Below are 25,360 nucleotides of genomic sequence, written 5' to 3'. Positions count from 1 at the left end.
CAGCAAAAAAGTGACAAAATTTCAGCAAAAAAGTGACAAAATTTCAGCAAAAAAGTGACAAAATTTCAGCAAAAAAGTGACAAAATTTCAGCAAAAAAATGACAAAAATCCAGCCAAAAAAAATGACAAAAAATCAGCAAAAAAATGACAAAAAATCAGCAAAAAAATGACAAAAAATCTGCAAAAAAGTGATAAAAATTCAGCAAAAAAAAGACACAAATCCAGCATTTTTTTTTAAAACAAAAATCCAGCAAAAAAGTTATAAAAAAGTGACAAAAACACATGAGGGAAATAAAAAGTGACGACAGTGGCAAAGAGGAGAGAATGGATTTGGTTTTGGCGGGTGGTAAGAGGTTAAACACATGTCATTTTTAGTGTATGAAGTACTGTGAATTAAGTTGGTTTAGATTTGGGTAATGCCAAAGCTGGAGGACATGCTTTTCACTGTGGCCTCGGTAACTGTTGAAACGCCGGGTCAGCATCTGCCTTTCCCTCCTTGTTAGATGTTGGATGGAGATTACGCACGTTCTCACCCTGGGGGGTCAGTCACGTGCCGCCTCCACGTCGCCTTGTTTTGTTTTTTTGTGGTTTTGTTATGCGCGCGCGCGGGGGAAGGGTCGTGGAGTCAGCGGGGAGCGAGGAGTTAAACGCACGACACGAGGGACCGGCTCACCTCTCCATCATCACCATCACCACAACCCCCGCCATTCGAGCTGCGACACCGCGGACAGGAAGAAAACGGCGCGCGCGAGGCTAAAAATACGGTCCGCGGGATGAATGGAGCCGCAGTTGTTACGCAAGCCGCGCGCGAGCCGCAGCCGCTGGGGGGCGCGGAGAGGACGGTCAGGTTTCAGCGGCGCCCACACGGTGAGAGACACTTCACATGCGGGATACAGAACCAGAGAGACAGACTTTGGCTCCATCAGCGCTCGTTTACGCGCCGTTAAATCCCGGTGCCGGAGCCGCGCGTGCCTTAAAGCGCCAGGAAACGCTGCAAACATGCGTAATGCGTAAAATATTGTAAAGAGAGAAAAAGGTGCTGATATAACCTAAGCCTATCAACACACACGATACCACGCTATATATCAATCGTGATTGTTGATAGGCTGATATCGGCACCTACCACATATGCCAGGGCTCTTCAATTACTTTTGTCACTGGGCCAGATTTGTCGGAGGTCATTGGCCACTGGGCCGGTCAGTCGGTGACGCCACCACTGCCACCAAACGTATTCATATTATTGGGATAAATAAATGATCATTTCATCATCATCAATGCTTGAATAGAATAGAATTGGACCTAAACTCAATAGTTGTTTTATATTCCAGCATTTTAGGCTTTAGAAAAATTGCAATAACATTAAGTAAGGGATAATGTATAGAACGCTGGTCATTATCGGGAAAATAAGTACCGACAGGGCGAACCGGACCCCGACGCGAAGCGGAGGGGTCTTGTTTCGCCCTGAAGGTACTTATTTTCCCGATAATGACCAGCGTTCTATACATTATCCCGCTTATTATACGGCCATTTGCCAACTGAACACACACAACATAAACTTCGTACACTTTTATGAAGGTCCAAAGGTTTATTTAATGACTTCCGCGACAAATAGTTCCCAAAAGTTTGCGCGTTGCGCTGCAGCGTTTGGCTAGGCTAGAAGCAGCAAGGCTAGCAGCTAGCCTAGCTACTTAGTTGAAGGTGCAGTTGGAGGAATGGTGGTGAATCTCTTGGTAAGTTGAAAGTCAGACTCACGCTAACTTCACGAGCAATTCCCCCAACTTCTCTCTCAGTGACGGGGACAGATAGTGTTGCTACTACGTACGTGCGGAGTGATATGAAAGCACGAACTCCGTTGCCATTGGCAGCGTCATTATTTTTCTCAGAGGTCCTTTATCAGAAAATAATGACCGGTAGAACGTTGGGAAATCCCATTCAAATCAACGGAGCGTTCTACTTACGTTGTGAAGAGCCGTATAATAATGTAGAATAATAAAGAGCCTAATAATAAACTAGGACTATTCAGAACTAAACCAGGATTAAACCAGGGCAAAACATGATCTATCAGGGCTAAGGCAGGACTAAATCCCATAAACCAGACCAAAGGCCTGATGAGAGTTACAGGTGCAGGTGCAGGACACTTATCCAAAACTCACCACCATCAGCTTCATCATCCGCTGTTCAAACATCCACAACTTGACTGGTGTTTCATACCTGACAGTCGCTGGTCAAGCCCTTTGTAACGATGAAGACGACAGGGAAACATGTGGTCATCTGCCGCGGGGGGGGAAGAGCGCTGCTTCTGCGCGGGATAATCCGAACAAAAGTCCAAAAACACGCTGCACACTGTCCTTGTGCTTCGGTTTAGAAAACCTGTCAGTCCGTCCAACGATCAGCTCCTGTTCACTCAGTTTACACCGTTTAAAAGAGCCGTGTTTTCGTTTGAGCCGCGCTGTAGGAGAGACGCAGCGAGGCTGCAGGCACTGCTACGCAAAGCAGCGCGATTCCGGCGCGAATGCGCCGCGGAGCGACGCGAACACAGCCCGGATAATGGCAAAAAATAGATGTACTTATGGAAAATGAGGCGTGGGCCAGATTTAATTGGTTGGCGGGCCGGAGTTGGCCCGCGGGCCGCCTATTGAGTAGGCCTGACATATAGAGTATTTAACGATTGCTCTATTTGCCCTTGTTATGACTGTAGGCTCGGAGTTTGTGCATAAATGTAAAAGTAAACAACAGATCTCAGTGTAGGGTTGTCACCAATGGGCGAGAGAAACACTCTTCTCTATGGTCCTTATGGCAGCGAGCTGACATTGGTGTAACACCACCCCCTGGTGGCCGGGGGCGACTCCAAGAGACACTCGGAGGCATTGATTCTAACTTCAAACGTCCCAAGAACGGCTTAAAAGCCTGGCTCCAAAGAGTTTTTCTTTTTCCATAAATCGCTATGACCCATGTGACCCATGTGACCCATGTGACCCATGTGACCCATGTGCCCACGCTGGGGGAGGTGAAATATTTATAACCACGTTGGTTTTTGTTTATTAGCCTGAAATTTGGAAGCATTTTCAGTGCTTTATGGAGCTCCAGAGCCTGTCAATCAAGCTCTGGAGCTCTGTGGAGGCTCCGCCCACTCCTCGAGGTCAGGGCTTCCCGCCTTTTTGCCCTTTTAAAGGTATAGCGGAGGATGTTCTATTCCGGGTGGATCATCAAGAAGATTGGTCCTAATTGTCAATCATTCTGGTGATTTGCCTACGTAAGGCCGTCGTGCGCGCTCGCCCCTTGTTACTTTCAGGCCTGTGTGAGTTACGCTGTTAGCCGTTCATTGCTGTTGCAGAACGCACGAGTCGTTTGAAAATGGCAGAGGGGCAAGAGAAAAAGTGTCTTCGAAGTGTATGAGAAGAAGAGAAAGGCTTCAGAAGAGAGAAACATGACCAGAGTTGTTTTTGGGAGATTCTTCCTCCTCGGTAGCCTGGCTAACACCAGACTAAAATCACAAGTGATATTTAGTCTGGGGACACCAATTCATTTTCTCGTAGGAGAGGTGTGGTTTACGATCGTCCAGAGTCGTTTATTGGGCGATACGAAAAAAAAAAAAAAAAGTCTCATGCGTCTGCACGTGGCCATGGCCAATCGTATCATCGTATGAGATGACGTATGACGTACCCGCTGTAAACTTTTGAATATAAACTATTTAGAACAAGGTCTAAAGCTTGATCGAAAAATACCATCGTGTCTGCTGCTGTCATGTTGGATCTGTAAATAAACTTTTTTTTTTTTTTATCCGTAAATAAACTACAAGCTTCCGTATATCGAATAGCGCTGGATTTTTGTCTTTTTTTTTGCTGGATTTTTGTCTTTTTTTGCTGGATTTTTGTCTTTTTTTGTCAAGTTTTTGTCATTTTTTCTATTGCTTTTTTATCATTTTTTTTGCATTTTTTTGCATTTTTGTCATATTTTTGCCCCCCCTTTCCATCGCTTCTTTTGTATTTTTTGTCACTTTTTCCATTGCTGTTTTTATCATTCTTTTTCTTTTGTAGTTGCATTTTTGTCATATTTTTGCCACTTTTTCCAATGCTTTTTTTGTCAATTTTTTCTCATTTTTTTGTAATTTTTTTCCTCGTGTTTTTGTCACTTTTTTGCTGGATTTTTGTCATTTTTTTCTCGTATTTTTGTCATTTTTTTGCTGGATTTTTGTCTTTTTTTTCTGGATTTTTGTCATTTTTTGATGGATTTTTGTCATTTTTTTGCTGGATTTTTGTCATTTTTTTCTCGTATTTTTGTCACTTTTTTGCTGGATTTTTGTCATTTTTTTCTCGTATTTTTGTCTTTTTTTTGCTGGATTTTTGTCTTTTTTTTGCTGGATTTTTGTCACTTTTTTGCTGGATTTTTGTCATTTTTTTGCTGGATTTTTGTCATTTTTTTGCTGGATTTTTGTCTTTTTCTGCTGGATTTTTGTCTTTTTTTTTGCTGGATTTTTTTCTTTTTTTTGCTGGATTTTTGTCACTTTTTTGCTGGATTTTTGTCATTTTTTTGCTGGATTTTTGTCTTTTTTTTCTGGATTTTTGTCATTTTTTGCTGGATTTTTGTCACTTTTTTGCTGGATTTTTGTCTTTTTTTTCTCGTATTTTTGTCACTTTTTTCTGGATTTTTGTCATTTTTTTGCTGGATTTTTGTCATTTTTTTGCTGGATTTTTGTCACTTTTTTCTGGATTTTTGTCATTTTTTTCTGGATTTTTGTCATTTTTTGCTGGATTTTTGTCACTTTTTTCTGGATTTTTGTCTTTTTTCTGCTGGATTTTTGTCATTTTTTTGCTGGATTTTTGTCTTATTTTCTGCTGGTGTTAAATGTGCAGCTCTGACGCAGTGTGTTTGGTTTAATTTTAATGTCCACTTCCTTCTCAGGCGGTGAATGAATGAAATGCTGATATTGTGGAGAAACAGGTCCGTCAGCTGCTCCTTTAAGTCAGCGTGTTGTGTAATCCCGTGTTCTCCGTCGGCCGGGTGAGTGTTTTGGTTATGTGCCTGCCCGTGTGTCCCCTCAGAGGTGTTGGGTGTCCCGATTGCGTTGGCTTGAGTGCGCTGTGAGGAAGTGCTTGGACAGAGGGGGGGGGGGGCGGATCTCACAGCCGGCGGAGACTCATGTGGAGGCAGCTCAGATATGGAGAAGCCGAGAGCCGTGAGGCGGCCGCGGAGACGCTGCGACAGCACCGGTGAGACTGGCCCGACCGCACACGGAACACACACGGAACACACACGGAACACACACGGAACACACACGGAACACACACGGAACACACACGGAACACACACATTCTGACGGGACTTTATGGAGTTCTGTGGACATACTATACTTTGATACTGTACTTTATCTAATGGATGTAACCTGATATCTTTCCAATCTTGTACACTTTAACCTCTTAACTCCCGCCTGAACCGAGAGGATCTTTTTCCTCACGTCATCAGATTTTTTTTCCCATCATTTTTTTGTTGGGTGTTCAACTCATTTTTGTCACATTTTTTTTCTTTTTCTTTTGTCATTTTTTGTCAATTTTTTGTATTTTTTTTTGGTCAAATTTTTATCAATTTTTTGTCAATTTTTTTTCATTTTTTGCTCAATTTTTTATCAATTTTTTGTCGTTTTTTGTCAAATTTCTTGTCATTTTTTGGTAATTTTTTTGTCAATTTTTTGTCAAATTTTTATCTTTTTTCTTCTTCATTTTTTTGTCAATTTTTTATCGAATTTTTGTCGTTTTTTGTCACATTTTTTGTCACATTTTTTGTCATTTTTTTGTCAATTTTTTTAAATTTTTTGCTCAATTTTTTATCAAATTTTTGTCATTTTTTGTTACGTTTTTGTCATTTTTTTGTCACATTTTTTTTCATTTTTTTGGTCATTTATTTTTTTTAAATTGTCATTTTTTTGTCAAATTTTTATCGTTTTTTTTTCATTTTTTTTGGCCATTTTTTTGTCACAAATTTTTTATTTTTTTCTCGTATTTTTGTCACTTTTTTGCTGGATTTTTGTCACTTTTTTGTTGAGTTTTTGTCATTTTTTCGATTGCTTTTTAATCTTTTTTTTTGGCTTTTTTTTGCATTTTTGTCATAGTTTTGACCCCCTTTCCATTGCTTTTTTTGTCATTTTTTTCTCACTTTTTTTTGTCATTTTTTTCTCGTATTTTTGTCTTATTTTGCTGGATTTTTTTCTTTTTTTCTGGATTTTTGTCTCTTTTTTGTCTCTTTTTTGTCATTTTTTCCATTGCTTTTTTGATCATTTTTTTGCATTTTTTTTTTTTTGTCACTTTTTGCCACTTTTTCCATTGCTGTTTTTATCATTTTTTTTACTTTTTTAGTTGCATTTCTGTCATATTTTTGCCACTTTTTCCATTGCTTTTTTGTCATTTTTTTCTCACTTTTTTTGTCATTTTTTCCTCGTATTTTTGTCAATTTTTTGTCGCTGTTTTCATGCTTTTGCTGTTGCGCTTTCCTTGTTTTTGTCTCGTGTGCTCCGTTCAGGTGGGGGTTAAGAGGTTAAACGACCTCGTGTTCCTGCACATGTGCCTCGGAAACGTAAACAACAACAACAACAACAGGCAGAGAGCTCAGCATAAACACAGAGGTCAAAGGTCGACGATGTATTGGCGGTCGTTCCTCAGTAACATCGATTAAATAAACAGTGCCGGCCCCGACGTGCGAGAAACAAACTTTATTTAGAAACCTGAAAATCAACCAGCTCCAGGCGAACTCGTAAATAAAGCAGAGGAGAAGCTCGTGTTTCGCTTTGACACGGTTAAAACGAGGATTTCTTTTGTTTGACTTGACAGACCAGTGGTTAAAGGGATGTTTCAGGATTTTTGACAAAGGGCCTCATTTCCTTGTTATCCAGAGTGCTGCTGATTCCTGGAGATTTTTTTGGGGGTAATTCATGCAGTTCTTGTGTTTGAAGAGTTTCGTGGCGCTAGGCTAATGCTAGGCTAGCGCATGTCTATGGTATCAGCTAGCCTGCATTAACCCCTTAACTCCCACCTGAACTGAGCACATTTTCTCCAGTTTGGCTTTACCCCAGTCCAAAATGTCACAAGAAATTGACAAAAATGTAGCAAAAAAATAAAAAAAAATGGATAAAAAAATTGATTAAAAAAAAAACAAAAAAAAGAAAAATGTGACAAAATGTGCCAAAAAAAAAGACAAATGTGATAAATATTCGGCAAAAAAAATTACAAAAAATTACAAAAAAATTACAAAAAATCTGACGAAAAATTTAAAAAAAAAATGACAAAAAATGACAAAAAAAAATGACAAAAAAATGACATAAATGTGACAAAAATTTGATAAAAATTTGACAAAAAAATGACAAAAAATGACAAAAAAGTTACACAAATGAGTTGAATACCCAACAAAAAAATGATGGAAAAAAAACGATGATGACGTGAGGAAAAAGATCCTCTCGGTTCAGGCGGGAGTTAAGAGGTTAAAAACGGTCTGACCCGCTCCACAGAGCACCTGAGGAAAATCACTTATAACACCAAACGAACCATATAAATGTCTGTGTCCATAGAATAATTTTTGGAATATAACTGACCTGCATCACATGAATGATCGCATTTTGAGGGACTATTTTCTAGCAGATCACTCCGCCGCTGCGTAGCTTATACAACCACGAAGCTGATGCTGCTCAAATACAAGTTATTTTAAATGCAAAATTGTTAAAATTACTCTATGGACACAGACAGATTTTCTCCAGTTTGGCTTTACCCCAGTCCACATACGGAATTGTGTTTTAACATGAACTTTCACCTGTAAAGAAAAAATGTGACCTAATATTCACAATAACATGTTTAACCCCTTAACTCCCACCTGAACCGAGCACATTTTCTCCTTTTTGAAAATAGCAACAAAACTGGAACAATGAGGGAAATGTGACAAAAAAGTGAGAAAACATTGACAAAAAAAGCGCCGAAAACTTGATGAAAAAGTGGCAAAAATGTCACAAAAATGTCACAAGAAATTTGCCAAAAAATGGACAAAAATATGATGAAAATTTGACCAAAAAATTACAAAAATGTGACAAAAAATTTACAAAAATATGATGAAAATGTGACAAAAAATGACAAAAAATGACAAAAAAATACGACAAAAAAATGATAAAATTGTGACAAAAAATGTGACAAAAAATGTGACAAAAAATTGACAAAAAATGACAAAAATACAACAAAAAAATGACAAAAAAATGACAAAAATACGACAAAAAAATTGACAAAAAATGCCAAAAAAATGACAAAAAAGTTACAAAAATGAGTTGTATACCCAATAAAAAAGATGGAAAAAAAATCTGATGACGTGAGGAAAAAGATCCTCTCGGTTCAGGCGGGAGTTAAGAGGTGAATTTAGCTCAAAAACTGAACATTTAAAAGTAAATAGTTTTGCCTGTCGTGTGTGAAGAACTATAATCCTCACTCTATTGGCAGATTTATCTACTTTTCTACTACTAGTAAAATATTCTACTTCCACAGTTGCTTTAACTTGTGAATATACAACATTTTGCAGTGTTTAAGTCCAGGTCCTTTAATACTTGTTAGTCCCTCCCCCGTGTCCTGATTGGTCTGTGAGGGTAAACCCAGGACGTTACATCAGTCTGGACTCTGACTGACGCACCGTCCGTCCAATCACAGCCTCCCCCCCGGCCCGTCTGCTCACTCCCCGTCAGCCAATCGGGCGCGAGTCCCTGCCTTGAGGCCCCTCCCCCCGCGTGGGAGAGAGTTCAAAACCTGCGGCTCACCTGGAAAATGCCCTGCAGCCTGTGACCGGGCAGGGGGGTCGGCGTTCGGCGTTCACCTCGTCATGTCGAAAGCTCAAGTGCCGCTCACTCGGAATCCTCTGGAGAAAACCTGGGAGCCGTGGCTGAAGGGCCGACTGAGCAGGAGGAGAGGCTGTGAGTACGAGCTGCAGGAACTGGAAGGATCAGGGGGGAAGGATCTGGGATTATTACGACAAGTATCAACAAATGTGTTCAGGGAGACACTGCAGGCAAAGCTCAACGGGATCAATATCCAGGATCTGGGCCAGTTTGAGCCTTCAACATGTGAACCTCCTAATCCTCACAGGAACATGCTTTACTATAGCACTGATTCCATAGATTTATTTGGGATATTGTAATTTAAAGGGACATTTTCTCAGATTGCATTTTTCTCACATCAGTATCTCCACATTAGCGGCTCCTACAGACTTCAAACTGAACCATATTGTGGATTTTCTTCTTTTTCCAGATAGAGTTTTTTAACATCCAGTTTCTATCTTGATTTTTGTCATTTTTTGCTGGATTTTTGTCATTTTTTTGCTGGATTTTTGTCATTTTTTTGTTGGATTTTTGTCATTTTTTTGTTGGATTTTTGTCTTTTTTTTGCAGGATTTTTGTCATTTCTTTGTTGGATTTTTGTCATTTTTTTGCTGGATTTTTGTCATTTTTTTGCTGGATTTTTGTCTTTTTTTTGTTGGATTTTTGTCTTTTTTTTGCTGGATTTTTGTCACTTTTTTGCTGGATTTTTGTCATTTTTTTGCTGGATTTTTGTCATTTTTTTGCTGGATTTTTGTCTTTTTTTTGTTGGATTTTTGTCATTTTTTTGTTGGATTTTTGTCATTTTTTGCTGGATTTTTGTCATGTTTTTGCTGGATTTTTGTCATTTTTTGTTGGATTTTTGTCTTTTTTTTGCTGGATTTTTGTCATTTTTTGCTGGATTTTTGTCTTTTTTTGCTGGATTTTTGTCATGTTTTTGCTGGATTTTTGTCATTTTTTGCTGGATTTTTGTTTTTTTTTTGCTGGATTTTTGTCATGTTTTTGCTGGATTTTTGTCACTTTTTTGCTGGATTTTTGTAACTTTTTTGCTGGATTTTTGTCATTTTTTTGCTGGATTTTTGTCACTTTTTTGCTGGATTTTTGTAACTTTTTTGCTGGATTTTTGTCATTTTTTGCTGGATTTTTGTCTTTTTTTGCTGGATTTTTGTCATGTTTTTGCTGGATTTTTGTCATTTTTTGCTGGATTTTTGTTTTGTTTTTGCTGGATTTTTGTCATGTTTTTGCTGGATTTTTGTCACTTTTTTGCTGGATTTTTGTAACTTTTTTGCTGGATTTTTGTCATTTTTTTCCTGGATTTTTGTCATTTTTTTGCTGGATTTTTGTCATTTTTTTGTTGGGTTTTTGTCATTTTTTTGCTGGATTTTAGTCATTTTTTTCCTGGATTTTTGTCACTTTTTTGTCAATTTACAAAAAAAGACAAAAATCCAGCAAAAAGAGACCAAAATGCATCAATAAAGTAACAAAAAAGTCAGAAAAAGTGCAATAAAAAAGTGACAAAACCTGGTATCGTTTAACGGTACCCAGCCCTAATTCTAACTTACTCTCCTCCATTCATTCTCAATGGTAAACGTGGATGCAGTACACCTTTTGACCACCAGCGTCAAATTGGGGGCGCTGTTTCACTCCTTTCGCAAACTTAAAGGAACAGGCCACCGTTTTTACATAACTGAGATATGTTCTTGCCTTCGCTTTGACGAGTTCTTTTAGGACCTGTCCGATCTTCACCAAAGCTCTTCAAATATAAGAACTGCATGAACAACTAGGAAATGAGGCCCTGTGTCAGAAATCCTGCCTTTTCCCAGCATTTCCAGGTCATGTTTGAAGTGTAAAGTGTTTTATCTGGTGATTTTGCAACATGTTTCGACCTCAGAACGCCGTGTCCAGAGACGCGCCGAACCTCACGGACGTTCACCCCACGCGGTGTCGAAATCCGCGGTCAGAGGGTTTTCAAACGACTCCGTATAAACTGCGTGAACTGTAAATCAGTGCCATCGTGACTCATTTCAGAGCTTTTGTTTTCCATATTGATACATTACAGCTTTAATTTAGTTGTTTAGTTTTCTTCAGATCTTATGTGTTTATGTGTTGGTCGGTGAAAGATTAATTTAGACCAGAAACTGTTTCCAAAGAGCCGTAACACATGGATATGGAACAATAAAACCCTCATAAAATAATAAACCCGGGCAGGTCATGATCAAAGGCGATAATTCAAATGTGTAGAATCGTCCGTAGTTATGAAGGCGAGTGCAGCAGGTGAAGAGAGAAAATACATACATGAAGAAAAATCTATTTTTTTTTTTTTTTAAAGATTAACCCCTTAACTCCCACCTGAACCGAGCACATTTTCTCCAGTTTGGCTTTACCCCAATCCAAAAGCTTCTGGAAAATAGATGTGAAAATTGCGACAGAACTGAGACGAAAACAATGATGAAAATGTGACGAAAAAGTGAGAAAACTTTGACAAAAAAAGTGACAAAAAATTTACGAAAAGTGACAATTGTGACAAAAAAAAATGTCACAAAAATTGTACTAAAAAATGACACAAAATTATGAAAAAGTGCCAAAAATTTCACAAAAATGTCACAAAGAATTGACGAAAAAATGACAAAAATGTGATAAAAATTTGACCAAAAATGACCAAAAAAATGTGAAAAAATGACAAAAAATGGACGGAAAAATGACAAAAAAAACACACACAAAAATGACGAAAATATGACAAAAATGTGATAAAAATTTGACCAAAAATGACCAAAAAATTGCCAAAATATGACAAAAAAATGATGGAAAAATGACAAAAAAATCAGAACAAAAAATGACGAAAATATGATAAAAAAATTACGAAAAAATGACAAAAAATTATGTAAAAGTGACAAAAATTTCACAAAAATCTCACATAGAATTGACGAAAAAATGACAAAAATGTGATAAAAATTTGACCAAAAATGACCAAAAAATGGCGAAAATACGACAAAAAATTGACGGAAAAATGACAAAAAAACACACCAAAAAATGACGAAAATATGACAAAAATGTGATAAAGATTTGACCAAAAATGACCAAAAAATTGCGAAAATACGACAAAAAATTGACGGAAAAATGACAAAAAAAACACACCAAAAAATGACGAAAATATGACAAAAAATTTACGAAAAAATTACAAAAAATTATGTAAAAGTGACAAAAATTTCACAAAAATGTCACAAAGAATTGACGAAAAAATGACAATATGTGACAAAAATTTGACCAAAAATGACAAAAAATATGACAAAAAATTACGAAAAAATTTACGGAAAAATGACAAAAAATTATGTAAAAGTGACAAAAATTTCACAAAAATGTCACAAAGAATTGACGAAAAAATGACAATATGTGACAAAAATTTGACCAAAAATGACAAAAAATGAAGAAAAAAAATTACTAAAATGACTTGAATACCCCCCAAAAAAATGATGGAAAAAAAATATGATGACGTGAGGAAAAAGATCCATTTAGATGAGTTTTGTAGATCTTAGCTTTCAAATGAGGCGTTACACTGGCCTACAGGATTTGGGTAAAGCTGACCTGGAGAAAATGCTCTCGGTTCAGGTGGGGGTTAAGAGGTTAAAAACCGTGTGATGTTTGTGTTTTCCAGCCTCGGTGCCGCAGTTCACGAACTCCCCGACCATGATCGTGATGGTGGGACTCCCGGCTCGAGGGAAGACCTACATCTCCAAGAAGCTCACGCGCTACTTGAACTGGATCGGGGTCACCACCAAAGGTCGGCCACGTCACAAACCTGTCACGGACCTGGTGTCTGTGCTCAAATTGCCTCCACTACACATCGGACTGATCCACGTGTGTTTGTGCCGCAGTGTTTAACGTGGGGCAGTACAGACGGGACGCCACCCAGACCTACAACAGCTACGAGTTCTTCAGCCCCGACAACTCCGAGGCCATGAAGATCCGCAGGTCTGGACCGGGGTCTGGACCGGGGGGTGAACCAGGGGGTGAACCAGGGGGTGAACCAGGGGGTGAACCAGGGGCTGAACCAGGGGGTGAACCAGGGGGTGAACCAGGGGCTGAACCAGGGGGTGAACCAGGGGGTGAATCAGGGACTGAACCAGGGACTGAATCAGGGACTGAATCAGGGACTGAACCAGGGGGTGAATCAGGGACTGAATCAGGGACTGAATCAGGGACTGAATCAGGGACTGAACCAGGGGGTGAATCAGGGACTGAATCAGGGACTAAACCAGGGGGTGAACCAGGGACTGAATCAGGGACTGAATCAGGGACTAAACCAGGGGGTGAACCAGGGGGTGAACCAGGGGCTGAACCAGGGACTGAATCAGGGGGTGAATCAGGGACTGAATCAGGGACTGAATCAGGGACTAAACCAGGGGGTGAACCAGGGACTGAATCAGGGACTGAATCAGGGACTAAACCAGGGGGTGAACCAGGGGGTGAACCAGGGGGTGAACCAGAGGGTGAACCAGAGGGTGAACCAGAGGGTGAACCAGAGGGTGAACCAGGGACTGAACCAGGGACTGAACCAGGGGCTGAACCAGGGGCTGAACCAGGGGGTGAACCAGGGGGTGAACCAGGGGGTAAACCAGGGACTGAACCAGGGGGTGAACCAGGGACTGAACCAGGGGGTGAACCAGGGACTGAACCAGGGACTGAATCAGGGGGTGAACCAGGGACTGAACCAGAGGGTGAATCAGGGGCTGAACCAGGGGGTGAACCAGGGACTGAACCAGGGGGTGAACCAGGGGGTGAACCAGGGACTGAACCAGGGGCTGAACCAGGGACTGAACCAGGGACTGAACCAGGGGGTGAACCAGGGGGTGAACCAGGGGCTGAATCAGGGGCTGAATCAGGGGCTGAGGCTGAACCAGGGGCTGAACCAGGGACTGAACCAGGGGCTGAACCAGGGGCTGAACCAGGGGCTGAACCAGGGGGTGAACCAGGGACTGAACCAGGGACTGAACCAGGGGGTGAACCAGGGGGTGAACCAGGGGCTGAATCAGGGGCTGAATCAGGGCTGAACCAGGGGGTGAACCAGGGACTGAACCAGGGGCTGAATCAGGGGCTAAACCAGGGGATAAACCAGGGGGTGAATCAGGGGGTGAACCATGGGATAAACCAGGGGGTGAATCAGCTTTCAGAGAAGCTTTTCTGACCACGAGCTGCAACAATTCGAATCCCGTCTCCTGCTGGAGCTTTTCGCTCGGTACCATTAAACCCCTTAACTCCCACCTGAACCGAGCACATTTTCTCCAGTTTGGCTTTACCCCAATCCAAAAGCTTCCGGAAAAAAGGTGTGAAAATAGCGACAGAATTGAGATGAAAACAATGATGAAGATGTGACAAAAAAGTGACGAAAAATGTATGAAAAAGTCGCAAAAATGTCACAAGAAATTGACAAAAAATGACAAATATGTGACAAAAAAATGACAAAAATGTGACAAAAAAAGACAAAAAATGTGACAAAAAATGCGACAAAAATGTGACAAAAATGCGACAAAAATGTGACAAAAAAAGAAAAAAAATGTGACAAAAAAATGTGACAAAAAAAGAAAAAAAATGTGACAAAAAAATGTGACAAAAAAATGTGACAAAAAATGTGACAAAAAAAGACAAAAAATGCGACAAATGTGACAAAAAATGTGACAAAAAATGTGACAAAAAATGTGACAAAAAAAGACAAAAAATGCGACAAAAATGACAAAAAATGTGACAAAAAATGCGACAAAAATGAGACTAAAAATGATTTGAAAAATTGACCAAAAAGTTACAAAATTAGTTGAAAACCCCCCAAAAAAGATGGAAAAAAATCTAATGACGTGAGGAAAAAGATCCGTTTAGATGAGTTTTTGTAGATCTTAGCTTTCAAATGAGGCTTGGCCTACAGAATTTGGGTAAAGCTGACCTGGAGAAAATGCTCTCAGTTCAGGCGGGAGTTAAGAGGTTAACTGTACCCAGCCCTATTAATTAATTTACTCTTTTGGCAGTCCTGGTCCTCCGTACTGAGCCGGGCTTCAGTAAAGTTGTATAAAAAGTCTCACTTGTCTCGTTGTCGTTCCCGTGTTCAGAGCCTGCGCCGTCACCGCCCTGAAAGACGTGTGCGAATACTTCACCAGGAACCAGGGCCAGGTCGGGGTCGGTACCGTTTATTCTTCCACTTCTTCTACAACAACTGTCACTCTGTCGGCGGCAAAAACCCAGAGTTTCTGTTTTTTTAGGTTTTCGACGCCACGAACACGACGCCGGAGCGAAGGGAACTCATCCACAGCTTCGCCAAAGAAAACGGGTACAAGGTTCGTTTCTTCTGGAACTGTTCCTTTTGTGTTTTTGTAATAATAAAGTCTGTGTGTGTTTGTTGTTGTTGCTGCTGCAGGTTTTCTTCGTGGAGTCGATCTGTGACGACCCGGAAATCATCGAAGAAAATATAAAAGTGAGAGACGCCAGGTTTAGGGTTCAGGCATTAAGTTTTTAATGACATTGACAAAAAATGACAAAAATGTGACAAAAAAATGACAAAAATGTGACAAAAAATGTGACAAAAATTTGATTAAAAAAGACAAAAAATGACAAATATGTGACAAAAAATGTGACAAAAAATGTGACAAAAAATGTGACAAAAAATGACAGAAAATGTGAGAAAAAAAGAAAAAAAAAGAAAAAAAATGCGACAAAAATGACAAAAAATCACAAAAAAATCACAAAAAAAATCACAAAAAAATTGACAAAAATGTGACAAAAATGTGACAAAAAATCACAAAAAATGACAAAAAATTTGACAAAAAAAGAAAAAAAAAGGAAAAAAATGTGACAAAAAATGTGACAAAAAAAGACAAAAAAAGACAAAAAATCTGACAAAAAATCCGACAAAAAATGTGACAAAAAATGACAAAAAATGTGACAAAAAAAGACAAAAAAAGACAAAAAATGTGACAAAAAATGCAACAAAAATCACAAAAAATCACAAAAAAATCACAAAAAAATCACAAAAAAATCACAAAAAAATTGACAAAAATGTGACAAAAATGTGACAAAAAATGTGACAAAAAATCACAAAAAATGTGACAAAAAATCACAAAAAATGTGACATTGTTTTATTATTGTTTGATATTTTGCAGCTGAATGTGATTAAGACCGTACATTTTATTGACAAACTTGCAGTAAAAAAAGATGAGCTTTTGATTTAATTTTGACTGACTTTAGTGGAGGAGGAGGTTTGAGGTCGTCAGTCTGGGTTTCTGCGGGACATTAAAAAGCATTAAATTATTAAATCAGTTATGAAGACCGTAAAAGTCAGTAAAATATGTTAAATAGGATTTAATCTGGCATAAATCTAAATGTCAAAAACACAAAGACTATTGTCTAAGGTTCAGCTGCAGTTGTGACTCTTTTGCCCAAAAGTTTCCCATTGTGTCCATTTTAGTTTTTTGCCTTTGGGACATTAAAAATATACACTGCAAAAAGTAATTAACTAGATAAGTATAAACATCTCAATTTGAGCACAATAATCCAAATTTTAGTTGTTTTGACTAGATAAGAAGTTCTTGGGCATTTGTCCTAGATTATTTCACTTGTTCTGAGATGTTTCTGACTCGTTTCGATACGTTTCGTCCTTATTTCAGGTCATTTTCTTTGCCAATGGGGAAAGAAAATTGGTCTTATCTCATTGGCAATGTTACTTTCTTATTTCAAGCGAGATTTAGCCTAGAACTGGTGTGAAATGTCCTCAAACAAGCAAAGTAAACTCGGTCCGATCAGGAAAAGTGTCTAAATGAGTGAAAACCGCTCAAAACAAGAAACATTTCCTCAATTCAAGTCATTTAAGCCAATGCTTGATATTCACTTTTTGTAGTGTAGTATTTATTGATCCCTTTTAAAGTGGCATTGAAGAGTTGAGACCCTGGGAGTATAGAGGCAGTTCCTGTGTCTAGTTGTGGTTTTAATGTGGTTTGTGGTGTGAAAACAGCAGGTGAAGCTGAGCAGCCCTGACTACGTGAACTGTGATCAAGACGAGGCAGTGACAGATTTTCTGAAGAGGATCGAGTGCTACAAAATGAACTATGTCCCTCTGGACGACCACAAGGACAGGTGAGTACTACTTCTGTACAGTAGTACTACTACAGCACTGAAGTACTCCTACCATGGGCGTCGGACTGGGGGGGGTAAAGGGCAGCGGCGTAGCACCAAATTCTGGGCCCTGGGGACACACTATCTTGGTGGACCCCCCCATATGAAATTCACATTTCATATTCTATGTTCTTTGACCAAATAGCAGTGGTTTGACAGTGCAGTTCATTTATTTGTATTATAACGTTATAATATATACCTTAACTAAGTGAAAAAACGGGTCGGCCAAAAAAGTGCTTCATATACAAACACATATCCAATCCAATGGGTACTAGTTCATGGTTTGTTTGTTTGTTTGTTTGTTTGTTTGTTTGTTTGTTTGTTTGTTTGTTTGTTTCAAGTCAATGTTTGACTTGAAATTGCCTCTGATTTGGCTTCAGTTACAGAAATTGAATAACCTTTAATCCTGTGGTGACATAGATATTTAGATTAGGGTGGAATATTCTACTTTCATTGGGCCAGTTGAAATGGCTAGTTTTAGGTAGAGCATAATGATTATTAGCATCACATTAAACAGGAGGGCTGCACCAGGACATGGGATATTTGTGCTGAGAATAACACATTTGTAACTTTAAAATAGGCATTAAAATGCAATTTTACAATAAATGATGATACTATGATGTCTCTGTGTCCCAAGAAGCTTCCAAATTGGGCTGTCAGTTAGGAAGGAGTTAGGAAAAGGAGCCTCAATGCTAACTAGCATAGCCACTTTAGCATAGGGACCTCTGGTGCTAACTAACCTGTGATTAGGAGCTATGTGCCATCCCATAAGTCACTGTACAGTAGGGGGCGACATGCACTTTTGTTTGGCCTGCACTCCACCAATGACTTTAAAGAAGAAGAAAAACAGCTGTTGGTGATGTCACTTCCCCTTCCCCTGGGTAAGGACGGTCGGATTGGGCAAATGCTGCTGAAGCTCTTGTCACTAACTGCACAGATCTAACAGTCGACCCCATGAAAGGTTAAGGAGTTAGTTGTTAGTGTTAGTGCTTAGAGGCGATAATTGTCACGTTTTTGTCAATTTTTTGTTGATTTTTTGTCATTTTTTGTCACTTTTTGTCACAGTTTTGTCACAGTTTTGTCACAGTTTTGTCACATTTTTGTTGAATTCTTGTCACATTTTTGTTGAATTTTTGTCACATTTTTGTTGAATTTTTTGTCATTTTTTTGTCGCATTTTTGTCTCATTTTTGTTACATTTTTGTTGAATTCTTGTCACATTTTTGTTGAATTTTTTGTCATTTTTTTGTCGCATTTTTGTCTCATTTTTGTCACATTTTTGTCACATTTTTGTTGAATTTTTGTCATTTTTTGTTGAATTTTTGTTGAATTTTTGTTGATTTTTTTTGTCACATTTTTGTTGAATTTTTGTCATTTTTTGTCGCATTTTTGTCGCATTTTTGTTGAATTTTTGTCATTTTTTGTCACATTTTTGTCCATTTTTTGTAGATTTTTTGTCAAATATTTGTTGACCCCATGAAAGGTTCAGGAGTTAGGCTGCGTCTGAAACCATCAAATTAAAGCCTAAGCACTAACAATAGCAACTAAGTCGCGCGTTACCCTCAACACGGGAGAGGACTAAAGATGATGAAGCCGAACTAACCCCCCCCCCGCCCCCCTCCCTCTGTGTCCTCCCTCAGGAACCTCTCGTACATAAAGATCTTTAACGTGGGCAGCCGGTACCTGGTGAACCGGGTCCAGGACCACATCCAGAGCCGCATCGTTTACTACCTCATGAACATCCACGTCACGCCGCGCTCCATCTACCTCAGCCGCCACGGGGAGAGCGAGCTCAACCTGGTGGGACGCATCGGGGGCGACTCGGGCCTGTCCGCCAGGGGGGCCAAGGTACTCGCTCACGCCGTTAGCGAGGGCGACGGAGAGGCCGAGGCGCGAGAGTTTGTGAATGATGTTTTGCGTTGCAGTTCGCCAACGCTCTGGGGAAGTACATGAGCGGGCAGAACATCAGAGACCTGAAGGTGTGGACCAGTCACATGAAGAGGACCATCCAGACGGCCGAGGCTCTGGGCGTCCCGTACGAGCAGTGGAAGGCCCTGAACGAGATCGACGCCGTGAGTACTTTGACCTCTCACCACCCGACCAAACAGAATGCATGCTGCCCTCTGTGGCTATAGGCCTGTGTGACGCCTCATTTGAAAGATAAGACCCGCAAAACTGATATTTTTCCTCGCGTTGTTGCTGTGTTTTGTCACCTTTTTGTTTTTGTTTTTTTTTCCTTCAAATTTTTATCACTTTTTGGTTGAGTTTTTGTCCCTTTTTTGTTGAGTTTTTGACATTTTTTTGTTGAATTTTTGTCACTTTTTTGGTTGAATTTTTGTCACTTTTTTGTTGAATTTTTGTCACTTTTTGGTCGAATTTTTGTCACTTTTTTGTTGAATTTTTGTCAATTTTTTGTTGAATTTTTGTCACTTTTTTGTTGAATTTTCGCCACTTTTTTGTTGATTTTTTTGTCATTTTTGTCACATTTTTGTCACATTTTTGGTTGATTTTTTGTCACATTTTTGGTTGAGTTTTTGTCACATTTTTGTTCAGTTTTTGTCACTTTTTTGTTGAATTTTTGTCACTTTTTGGTTGAGTTTTTGTCACATTTTTGTTGAATTTTTGTCACTTTTTTGTTGAATTTTTGTCACTTTTTGGTTGAGTTTTTGTCACATTTTTGTTGAATTTTTGTCACATTTTTGTCACTTTTTGGTCAAGTTTTTGTCACATTTTTGTTGAATTTTTGTCACTTTTTTGTTGAATTTTTGTCACTTTTTTGTTTAATTTTTGTCACTTTTTGGTTGAGTTTTTGTCACATTTTTGTCACATTTTTGTTGAATTTTGTCAAATATTTGTTCAGTTTTTGTCACATTTTTGTTGCGTTTACATCCTTGTTTTCTTCTCATTTTTGTGGCTGTTTCTGTGCTTTTTGTCCCAAGAAGCTTTTTGATTGGGGTAAAGCCAAACTGGAGAAAATGTGCTCCGTTCAGGTGGGAGTTAAGGGTTTAAAGTTCCTGTTGTTCCTGTTGTTGTGCAGGGCGTGTGTGAGGAGATGATGTACGAGGAGATCCAGGAGAACTTCCCCGAGGAGTTCGCCCTGAGGGACCAGGACAAGTATCGATACCGTTACCCCAAAGGCGAGTCGTACGAGGACCTGGTGCACCGCCTGGAGCCGGTGATCATGGAGCTGGAGCGGCAGGAGAACGTCCTGGTCATCTGTCACCAGGCCGTCATGAGGTGTCTGCTCGCCTACTTCCTGGACAAGAGCGCGAGTGAGGACCGTCTTACAAAGGAGATGTTTTTAGCCTTTTATAACTGACCGTGTGCTCTTCACAGTAACACATGAGAGCTGTGTGAAGCCTTTGGAGCTGTTCAATCTAAAACCCTTGTGCTTGTTTTTGACCCAGGTGAGCTGCCGTACCTGAAGTGTCCGCTGCACACCGTCCTGAAGCTCACCCCCGTGGCCTACGGTCAGTCCACAACTTCTCCTTTCACCTTTCACAAAAAAATGATAAAAGATGGACAAAAAAAGGACGAAAAAAAGATCAAAATGTGACAAAATGTGACAAAAAAATTACAAAAATATGATTAAAAATGACAAAATGTGACAAAAAAAATACTGAAATACGACAAAAAATTGATAAAAATGTGGCAAAAAAATGACTTAAATGTGACAAAAAAATTGATAAAAAACGACAAAAAATTTATAGAAAATTGACGAAAAAATGACACAAATGTGACAAAAAATTGATAAAAAACGACAAAAAATTGATAGAAAATTGACGAAAAAATGACAAAAAATGTGACAAAAAATTACAACAAAATGTGACAAAAATGTGATTAAAAAATGACAAAAAAAGTGACAAAATGTGACAAAAAAATGACAAAAATGTGATAAAAAATGACAAAAATATGACAAAATGTGACAAAAAAAATACTAAAATACGACAAAAATTTGATAAAAATGTGGCAAAAAAATGACAAATGTGACAAAAAATTGGTAAAAAACGACAAAAAATTGATAGAAATTTGACGAAAAAATGACAAATGTGACAAAAAATTGATAAAAAACGACAAAAAATTGATAGAAAATTGACGTAAAAATGACAAAAAATGTGACAAAAAATTACAAAAAAATGTGACAAAATGTGACAAAAATGTGATTAAAAAATGACAAAAAAGTGACAAAATGTGACAAAAAATTACAAAAATTTGATAAAAATGTGGCAAAAAAATTACAAAAATGTGACGACAAATTGATAAAAAACGACAAAAAATTGATAGAAAATTGACGAAAAAATGACAAAAATGTGACAAAATATTTATAAAAAACGACAAAAAATTGATAGAAAATTGACGAAAAAATGACAAAAAATGTGACAAAAAATTACAAAAAAATGTGACAAAATGTGACAAAAATGTGATTAAAAAATCACCAAAATGTGACAAAAAAATGTGATAAAAATATGACAAAAAATGACAAAATGTGACAAAAAAAATACTAAAATACGACAAAAATTTGATAAAAATGTGGCAAAAAAATGACAAAAATGTGATTAAAAAATGACAAAAAAGTTACAAAAATGAGTTGAATACCCAACAAAAAAAATGATGGAAAAAAAATGTGATGACGTGAGGAAAAAGATCCTCTCGGTTCAGGCGGGAGTTAAGAGGTTAAGGAGTTATTGGATGCTGAAGGTTTCAACTCTTTGTTTCTTTACTCACAACAATAATAAAGCCGACTCTCGATTCGACGTAAACAAAGGAGCTCAGGCTCATCTTCAAACCTCACTCAACAACAAAATGTTCAGGGTTTAAAGGGATATTTCAGGATTTTTGACATAGGGCCTCATTTCCCAGTTATCCAGAGTGTTGCTGATTTCTGGAGATATTTTTTGTTGTAATTCACGCAGTTCTTATATTTGAGAGTTTCGTGGCGCTAGGCTAATGCAAGGCTAGCGCATTTCTATGGTATCAGCTAGCCTGCATTAACCCCTTAACTCCCACCTGAACCAAGCACATTTTCTCCAGTTTGGCTTTACCCCAGTCCAAAAGCTTCTGGAAAAAAGCTGTGAAAATAGCAACAAAACTGAGACGAAAACAATGATGGAAATGTGACAAAAAAGTGAGAAAACATTGACAAAAAAGTGACGACAAATTGATGAAAAAGTGTCAAAAATGTCAAAAAAATGTTACAGCAAATTGACAAGAAAATTATTAAAAAATGAAAAAAATTTGATAAAAATTTGACAAAAAATTGACAAAAAATGACCAAAATGTAGCAAAAAAAAAGACAAAAGATGGATAAAAAATTGACAAAAAAATGAAAAAAATGTGACAAAAAAATGACAAATGTGATAAATATTCAACCACAAAATGGACAAAAAATGGACAAAAAATGGACACAAAATTGACAAAAAATTGACAAAAAATTGACAAAAAATTACAAAAAAATTGTGAAAATTGTGACGAAAATGTGATAAAAAAAATGACGAAAAAATGACGAAAAAATGTGACAAAAAATGACCAAAAAAATGCTGAAAAAGTTACAAAAATGCGTTGAATACCCAACAAAAAAAATTATGGAAAAAAAATCTGATGACGTGATGAAAAAGATCCTCTCGGTTCAGGCGGGAGTTAAGAGGTAAAAAACAGTCTGACCCGCTCCACAGAGCACCTGAGGCAAATCACTTATAACACCAGACTAACCATATAAATGTCTTTGTCCATAGAGTAATTCAACAACACTCTGGATAACCAGGAAATGGGGCCCCATGTCAAAAATCCTGAAATATCCCTTTAAGAAGCCTCTGCACTGAAACCTGAGCGTCACCACGAGAGGCTGATCTTATGCTGAATAATGTTTCTGTTTTGTTCCTCAGGCTGTAAAGTGGAATCTGTTTATCTGAACATAGAAGCCGTGAACACGCACAGAGACAGACCAGAGGTGGGTTCACTCCATACATGTAAGGATTATTAATATAATACATCCATGGCCCCGCCCACTGGAGCTCCAACACATTACAGATGACTGATTGGTCTGATCTTTCAAACATCTACACATGTTTTTGTTTGTGCAAATAATGAAAACGCCAGACTCCAGTTTATGAGAAGTCGTTCAAATGGATTGAAGCAGCTCTGAAGCTCCGAGTCTTTAGCGAGACTTTAGGAAACTCGTCCATCGCTACAAATAATGATCAGGGTTAGATGAGAATAAAATGTGAAATTCGACGACTGTATTGAATATTACAATAGCGATATTAGACCATTTAAATTAACTACATGTTCAGAATGTCTTTTTTTTCATGGAAGCCCAACGGGAAGTCGAATTTACGAGATCCATTCATCCATCCATTTTCTTCCGCTTTATCCGGGGCCGGGTCGCGGGGGCAGCAGTCTCAGCAGAGATGCCCAAACTTCCCGATCCACACACACCTCCTCCAGCTGTTCTGGGGGGACCCCGAGGCGACACCAGGCCAGCTCGGAGACATAGTCCCACCACCGTTTTATATGCATTTTTAAGTCTTGTTTGGACTCGCTCTGTCTTGAGCATTATTTTTCTTGCTCGTTCACACAAAGTTACCTAACCTCTGTTTTTGTTGCTCCTTCTCCTCTGGACATCAACATAAATGTAGTGTTTTAAACACAGAATTATGACATCTCGAAGTTTTGACTTCCTTTTTTTTTTTAAACATGCCGGAAACGGGCTTCCATATTATTTTAACCTACAAAATACTAAAGAAAAACCGATACAAGGCTGAAATTAAACTAAATTAGTGATAAATCATCTGTTACGTTCTCATGCAGTTCGAGATGTTTCACCTTCTGCGCCGCTGACTCCTCTCATTCCTCTTGTTTTCAGAACGTAGACGTGGACCGGGACCCCGCGGAGGCGCTGGAGACCGTTCCAGACCACAGTTAATAAAAAAACCACAAAAAACCCCCACAAAGGACTTGTTTTGCATCCGCCCCCTAGTGGCCTTTCCGACTGTACAGACTGTTCTTAAAAACCTGTGTCTCGTCGTCGTGTTTCACGGTAAATGCACTTTAGGGAGAATTGTATTGTGCCGATGTGAAGCTGCGAAGGCGACGTGGAGACTGCTGGACTTGAAGCCACACTGCGGAGCTTTGCAGATGAGGGAGAGCTACGAACCTGCCGTCAAAACCCAAAGCATCGGGTTTTTCAAAATAAAGCGAAGAGCGGCCAAAGTTTCTTTTTTTTAAGTGTTTGTAAAAAGATGTTATAACATAAAAACAGAGAGGAGTAAAAATGTGTTTCCGCTGATCCTGAAGTTGGAACGACCTTCACGTCTTATCCACGGAGAAGAGCTTACCTTTAACGGAGCTGAAGTCTGGATTTCAATGGGTCCAACGGAGCTTCAGTCCTATTCACTATAATGGGGTTTAGCTGATTTTAAAGGGATATTTCAGGATTTTTGACCCATTTCCTCGTTATCCAGAGTGTTGCTGATTTCTGGAGATATTATTTTTTTGTAATTCATGCAGTTCTTATATTTGAAGAGTTTCGTGGCGCTAGGCTAATGCAAGGCTAGTGCATGTCTATGGTATCAGCTAGCCTGCTTTGAAAACAGTCTGACCCGCTCCACAGAGCACCATAGAATCACAATTGGCTTTATCCCAGTCCAAAAGCTTCTGGAAAAAAGCTGTGAAAATAGCGACAAAACTGAGACAAAAACAATGATGGAAATGAGACAAAAAAGTGAGAACACATTGACAAAACAGTGACGAAAAATTTATGAAAAAGTGGCAAAAATGTCACAGAAATGTCACAAGAAATTGACGAAATAATTACAAAAATGTGATAAAAATTTACAAACTTTTATTACTTTTATTTATTCTTCGTCACACAAAGCAAACGGAAACATTCACAAAGCTTTAAAGTGAACTTATCCTGCAAAACCCACTGTTCTGAGCTTTTGTGACTTGAGAAAATAATGTTTTCAACACTGTTGTTTTTAAGCCCCATCTGCAGGAGACGTTCACTTTAAGATAATACTGGCACAAAAGGCAAAAATAGAAACTACTCAAAACACCATTAAACACCATTATATCGGATCAAATCTCGCTGGATCCTCTTAAATAGTTCTCGCCTGAAAAACTGAAACAGGATCAAATTAAACACTGTCAACGCAGTCTGATCTTTGCTTTCAAACGCTTTTTTATTTATTAATAAACTGTAATGGAAAAACATTAGATAAAAATTACTGGACTTTTCTTCACTAAATGTCCTCAGGTCTATGACACACAATTTATATTATATTAATATAAACGACTCACATAAAGTGATCTGATCATTACAAATATGTGACATCAGTTATTTCATGAACTAAAATACAAACACTCGGCCATTTTATTTATT

At 38.5% G+C, this 25,360-nt stretch overlaps 1 protein-coding gene across 2 annotated transcripts; it reads left to right on the top strand.

The window, feature by feature from the left end:
- Nucleotides 1-773: 773 nt before the first annotated feature.
- On the top strand, nucleotides 774-24,076 carry LOC306981681 (6-phosphofructo-2-kinase/fructose-2,6-bisphosphatase; the record flags this gene model as incomplete). Of its 2 annotated transcripts, none has more annotated exons than XM_079581311.1 (13): nucleotides 774-867; nucleotides 12,483-12,608; nucleotides 12,703-12,799; nucleotides 14,926-14,992; nucleotides 15,076-15,150; nucleotides 15,231-15,287; nucleotides 16,821-16,942; nucleotides 18,621-18,828; nucleotides 18,906-19,052; nucleotides 20,018-20,252; nucleotides 20,388-20,450; nucleotides 22,863-22,927; nucleotides 23,843-24,075. In XM_079581311.1, 13 exons carry the CDS (start codon nucleotides 774-776, stop codon nucleotides 23,900-23,902), a joined length of 1,416 nt encoding a protein of 471 aa, XP_079437437.1. In that variant the 3' UTR covers nucleotides 23,903-24,075. The 2 variants fall into 2 exon arrangements, with proteins under 2 accessions (XP_079437437.1, XP_079437438.1); XM_079581312.1 differs by lacking the exon at nucleotides 774-867 and adding an exon at nucleotides 5,181-5,210 and having other exon boundaries at nucleotides 23,843-24,076.
- Nucleotides 24,077-25,360: the final 1,284 nt, after the last annotated feature.

This window comes from Gobius niger (genome assembly GCF_951799975.1).
Source record: "Gobius niger genome assembly, chromosome: 22".
NCBI lineage: Eukaryota > Metazoa > Chordata > Actinopteri > Gobiiformes > Gobiidae > Gobius > Gobius niger.
This window is presented reverse-complemented; position numbering and strand designations above follow the sequence as displayed.